The 5745-nt window shown below is 42.1% G+C and overlaps 1 protein-coding gene across 1 annotated transcript; it reads left to right on the top strand.

Annotated features, from left to right (window-relative positions):
- The first annotated feature begins 2666 nt into the window (after window positions 1-2666).
- Window positions 2667-5498, top strand: LOC121556497 (josephin-2-like). The gene is made up of 5 exons (XM_041870385.2): window positions 2667-3293; window positions 3537-3665; window positions 3916-4041; window positions 4334-4528; window positions 4936-5498. Exons 2-5 carry the CDS (start codon window positions 3544-3546, stop codon window positions 5045-5047), a joined length of 555 nt encoding a protein of 184 aa, XP_041726319.1. The 5' UTR covers window positions 2667-3293; window positions 3537-3543; the 3' UTR covers window positions 5048-5498.
- The last annotated feature ends 247 nt before the right edge of the window (window positions 5499-5745 follow it).

A 5745-nucleotide genomic window follows, 5' to 3' on the forward strand; every position in this document is an offset into this window, starting at 1 on the left:
ATCTGTGGAGGGAGCTGAAGGTTCGAGTTGCCAAACGTCAGCCTCGAAACCTTAATGACTTGGAGAAGATCTGCAAAGAGGAGTGGGACAAAATCCCTCCTGAGATGTGTGCAAACCTGGTGGCCAACTACAAGAAACGTCTGACCTCGAGTTGCCAAACGTCAGCCTCGAAACCTTAATGACTTGGAGAAGATCTGCAAAGAGGAGTGGGACAAAATCCCTCCTGAGATGTGTGCAAACCTGGTGGCCAACTACAAGAAACGTCTGACCTCTGTGATTGCCAACAAGGGGTTTGCCACCAAGTACTAAGTCATGTTTTGCAGAGGGGTCAAATACTTATTTCCCTCATTAAAATGCAAATCAATTTATAACATTTTTGACATGCGTTTTTCTGGATTTTTTTGTTGTTATTCTGTCTCTCACTGTTCAAATAAACCTACCATTAAAATTATAGACTGATCATGTCTTTGTCAGTGGGCAAACGTACAAAATCAGCAGGGGATCAAATACATTTTTCCCTCACTGTAGCTACCTCAATTACCTCGTACCCCTGCACATCGACTTGGTACTGGTACTCCCTCGTTATTCACTGCATATGTATTCCTCGTGTCACTATTTTATATTTTATTCGTATTTTTTTATTTGATCTTTAACTCTGTATGTTTGGAAAAGGACCCATAACCAAGCATTTCACTGTTAGTCTACACCTGTTGTCTACGAAGCATGTGACGAATCAAATTTGATTTGATTTTAATAGAATACAACTAGTCTGGGTACCAGTCTTTTTAGCTAACATTCAACTCCTTGCCACTCCTGTCATTTGCTTTGGCAAGGATTGGAATGTAATAGCTGAACAGAGATGGAAACCAGGCTAGAATGCAACAAATCAGAGAGAATTTAGAACGTTCAGTGCTATCAGAAGCATGAACTATTAGTCAAAATGTTAGATATGCTTGGGAATTGCCAGAATATAAACTTTGTGTAACAATATGGTCTTAATTCTAATGTTCACACATAACACCATCCATTCCAAAGCATTTACAACAAATGTAGCTATTTCTCAAACCTGTCCACATTATTTTTAATGATCTTCCACAAATCACCATTTCACTCTTCATGACTTTGGTGAGCAGCACAATAAAATCTGGGTACGTAACCCCTTTTTGCATAAGGTAAAACATTTATTTGCTCATGGTTTAGGTACCAAACCATCAAGCACTGGCATCCAGCATTATAATAAGGGGTTAAATATCTGTACCTGTAAGACTCTTATCACATGTATTACTTGCAGGGAGGAAACTTTTACAGCTCACAGCAAAACTAATGTAACTGTTGCTCCCGTACAAACAAACAACAGCAAACAACACAGCCTGCCAACCCCAGTCTACTGACATCAGTGTGTGACTGTGGGGACATGAGCTCAGACTGAATTTGAAAGCCCCTGGCCCTGACCAACCATCCTGAGAACTATGGCCAAAAAGGCCAGAGAGGGAAAGTGCCTACCATGTGCCAGAGACAGAAAACTGCCTGTTATTTAAAAGTAAATTAATGTTGATGAGTGATTATTAATGCCATCCTCAAGATACCTTGATACACCCTGAGATTTGAAAAGTTACATTCCAAATAAGATTACATTTAAATTATTCCTTGTATCCATCATTTTGGAAGGGAAAGTTTTGGCCCCCAACCCTCACTGATACTTTTTCCTGCAGCATTTCTATTGACCACTAGAGTGCGCCTCATCACTACATTGTCTGCGTGTTCTTATTTTCGGATTCTGGTTCTGGATGTTCTCTTCGAATTATTTGTAGGAAAACTGTACAGAGATTTTCCCTGATACAGGGAGTAATCAAAAAATGTTTTTCGATTAATAATTTTTGTCAAATGTGATTTTTATGGCTGCTAATTACGATATTGTACAAATACAATGAAATACAATAAAGTAATTAAATCATTTTTATTCACAGTTAAACAGTTTATACTAAGGCACTAACTTGTAATGCTCATTTGGACAAGATGTTTGTGTTTTTTCCCATAGAAATAGATAGAGGACTCTAGTGCCTAAAAGTATATTTTAGAATGGGCAGCGCCATTGAGCACTTTCACCATTTTGAAGTAGTTACTGGGTGGGACTTCCTATGGGTTAAGGAAGGATCACATAATTCCAACCAGGTCACCAGGAGGGATCAGCCAATTCATTATACTTCCATAACTGCAGGTGGCAGTAAATCGCCAAGCTTTATACCTGTTCAAACAACGCACTCCAGGTGGCAGTATGAACCAAGAGGCCATGGTTCCGGACTTGAAGCATGGTTTCGACTGCTCCTACAGTTTTGCTTCGGTACTGCAGTTTTAACTGACGCCAGGCCCAGAAAGACAATTTCCATACATTGCCACATAGAGAAGTCAGATTTGAAAATTCCTAATAATACACTTAGTCATCACCTTTGTGCACAAAACATCCAATTAATTATTTAAATAACTGTTGCTGAGGCTGATTTTTTTCAATCACTCACAGCAGAAGATATTTAAATGTTATATTCATCCAACGTCTGCTCTGTTTTTGGATGACGTGATGACATCGTCGCTGCTTGCGCTGCTCCCTGTGTGCACTGAGTGCTACTGCGCATGTGATGTTGGTCCGTATAAACCGGATGCAACACGGATATAGACGGTCCATGAAATGAATAGGCGTATGCGAAAGTGAGTAGATTACCTTGAAAACAACGGGCGGACATCTTAGATGCAGTCCTCAGTTCTTATTATACCTCAGTGGTATGCACACTTTCAGTTTGTTTGCCAACTCATAGAAAATGGACTACTTCAAAATGGAGATCGCGCTGCCCCTGCTCTCACAGACGCCATGATGGGACAGATACAATGATGCGATGTCTATCTAAGTCTATGGGCTTTTCCAGACGCGCCATCTTTGCTGTCACCGCGCATAGTTCCTCGCTTTCAGCGCGCACTAATCACTGATTGGATAGCCTGATGCGCGTTGCAGCGCAATTCAGCGGGGACGAAAACAACGCTCGCTCCAATTTACGGGGCGTGACAGCTGAACAACAACAACAATCAAGCTTCCGGTTTCTCATTCTTAGTAGAGAATTCACCAGCATGTTCTTGTGAGCGTAAAATCGCACAATCAGCAAGTTTATGTATAATAGATTTACGTGTACACTAGGTACATTTTATTATTTTGTTTGTCACGGAATAAGAGCACTGAAAGAGCTATTACTGACTTTGATACACCACTTTATTTGACCATTACACTGCGGACAACTTCCAATACGGTAACGACTGATTTAGCTAGCTAGCTAATATATGAATGAAATGAAGAAGTATTATATTGGACTTCGAATGCACGTGTTTTTTCTAGAATATTACAGTGGAGATAGCTATTGTTTTACTCCCTGGAAAGTGTTTCATTCATGCCCTTTTCACTGTTGTTTTGTTGAAAGTTCATATACGTTATTCAACAATGTATTGAACAGCTGCAGTCAATATGCGAATGTTTTGTTTATTTTGTCCAACAGGGTTATTATGAGCGAAGGAGAGGTATTCCATGAGAAGCAGCGACTGGAGTTGTGCGCTATTCATGCTCTGAACAACGTGCTGCAGGAGCAAGTGTTCACCAAGGAGGCGGCAGATGACATCTGCAAGCGGTGAGGTCACTTGGGTCAGGCGATGTGTGTGTAATGTCATCTGTAGGGGGCGGTTGCTTTGGCTAAACAGGGTTCTTTGTGTCAATGATAACAACACAGTCTCTTCAATATGCAATCTCTGCATGTAAATCATCAAGTACTGATATAAGCCTGTGATCCAAAGAGCACCTCACCACACATTCTCCATGAGTTCCAAGAGTATGTGAATCTGTTTTTACCACGTGTTCCCCTCTTACCCCTTCCTCCCCAGGCTAGCTCCACAATGTGTGGTGAACCCTCACCGCTCGATGCTGGGCACAGGGAACTATGACGTCAACGTCATCATGGCTGCCCTACAGAGCAGAGGGTTGGCTGCAGTATGGTGGGACAAACGCAGGTCAGACACTTCAATACCTCAGCACCAGGGCCAGACAGATTTGGTAGGAGAATAAATGATTGGCAATGAAATACACCTGTAGAATGAATTCAAATCAAACCTAGTACTGCTACAGGTCACGAAGAGCTACAGTTTTATTGACCAAAGAAAATATACTGATAAGGAAACTTCGCCACAGATCCTGCCCTAGTTTTATCACTGTTCCTGTGCCCCCCCTTCTCCACCACTGTGGCTCTGTTGATTTTAAACCAAAATCTCCTTCTCTTTTTCTATTTCTCCCTTCCTCCCTCAGATCAGTACAGAGTCTCTGTGTTGACAAGGTCCAGGGGTTCATCCTGAACGTTCCGTCACGTGTCTCTCTCGGAATTGTGTCCCTCCCCGTCAGGCGGCGGCACTGGCTTGCAGTGCGCCAGGTTAATGGACACTACTACAACCTCGACTCCAAACTAAAGAGTCCTGTCTGCATTGGGAACGAAGCAGATCTCCGGTGAGGGGGGCTGGCTGGCTGGCTATGCACAAATGCAGACATGTATTGAATAACTCCTAATCAAAGACACAGTATCTCCAACTTTACAGCCGATAGTGATAAATGCAAAAATATGCAAATGCTCAACTTGTCATGCATGTTGTTTACAAACAGAAATGTCCCTCTGTAAATGTTTTACATAGAGTAATCCTGTCAGGAACGCAGCCCACAGAATTTGACTGTGGTAGACTACTAGTCTGTTAGAGCTCGGTCTCATTGGATCTCATCCTGTTGGATGAGTGGTCACATGGGTCTTACCACAGTGTCTTTGTCACAGTTTGTACTTTGCACTCTTGTAAACCAGTCTCTCTCTCTCTCCCTCACCCCCCCCTCTCTCTCCCTCACCCCACTGCTCTTCTCTCTCTCAGTACATTTCTCAGTGAACAGCTGTCTCCGGACGTGGCAGAGATGCTCCTGGTTGTGAGGAGGGATGTGGAGGAGTACGGAACCTGGCTGAACTCTGATGACCTCAGGAAGTGATTCCTCTGGCCTGGGCATTCATTCATTCATTCATTCATTCAGCATGGGACTCAAACTCCTGCTCTACTCTGGAAAAACAAATAACATTTAGGAAAACAAGAGACGCTTAACAAAAAGGACATCTTTCAGGAAATGCATTACTGGTCGCTGAGGAGTGTGGACACACACACACACACACACGAAGTTCCAAAGAGAATTTAAGATGACGAGGGATTTCTGTCCCAAATGGCTTGTTTGTAACAGTTTACTGGCCGTTGTTTGGATTGCTACACTACAGCTGCATCTATATCTTCTTTCCTTCTCTCTCTTCCTACTTACGCATCTATGCACTGCACTGTCGAGGTAGACCAGTTAGAACTGGTTTGTCTTTTAGTTATTCTATGCACCGAGGAGGTACTGGATGTCGTGTTGACAACCGACTGTGTGTAAATAATACTTCTATGTTCTTGTGTTCTGTCTGCGTCTCCATCTAACTATGCATATCCAAGTGAATGGGAGCACTGTCTTTCTGTTACACGCGCTCAAACTATAAACACACAGACTCTGAGGATATGACAAAAAAATTAAGAAAATGTGTGTTATTTATATATAAGAATGTGTTTCGTGTTGTCTTTCAGTGTGCATACACATTCTTTCAGAGGTTCAGCAGTACAGTTCATTCACAGTTTAGTGATTTACACAAGTAAGGCCAAAATGTA

This window comes from Coregonus clupeaformis, unplaced genomic scaffold, assembly GCF_020615455.1.
Source record: "Coregonus clupeaformis isolate EN_2021a unplaced genomic scaffold, ASM2061545v1 scaf0125, whole genome shotgun sequence".
Taxonomy (NCBI): domain Eukaryota; kingdom Metazoa; phylum Chordata; class Actinopteri; order Salmoniformes; family Salmonidae; genus Coregonus; species Coregonus clupeaformis.

Excerpts from the sequence above, each read along its gene's own strand:
- LOC121556497 (XM_041870385.2), top strand. The coding sequence starts at position 3,544 with ATGAGCGAAGGAGAGGTATTCCATGAGAAGCAGCGACTGGAGTTGTGC. Across the intron at positions 3,666-3,915 it reads GCAGATGACATCTGCAAGCG|GCTAGCTCCACAATGTGTGG; the intron begins GTGAGGTCACTT and ends CTTCCTCCCCAG. Across the intron at positions 4,529-4,935 it reads GGGAACGAAGCAGATCTCCG|TACATTTCTCAGTGAACAGC; the intron begins GTGAGGGGGGCT and ends TCTCTCTCTCAG.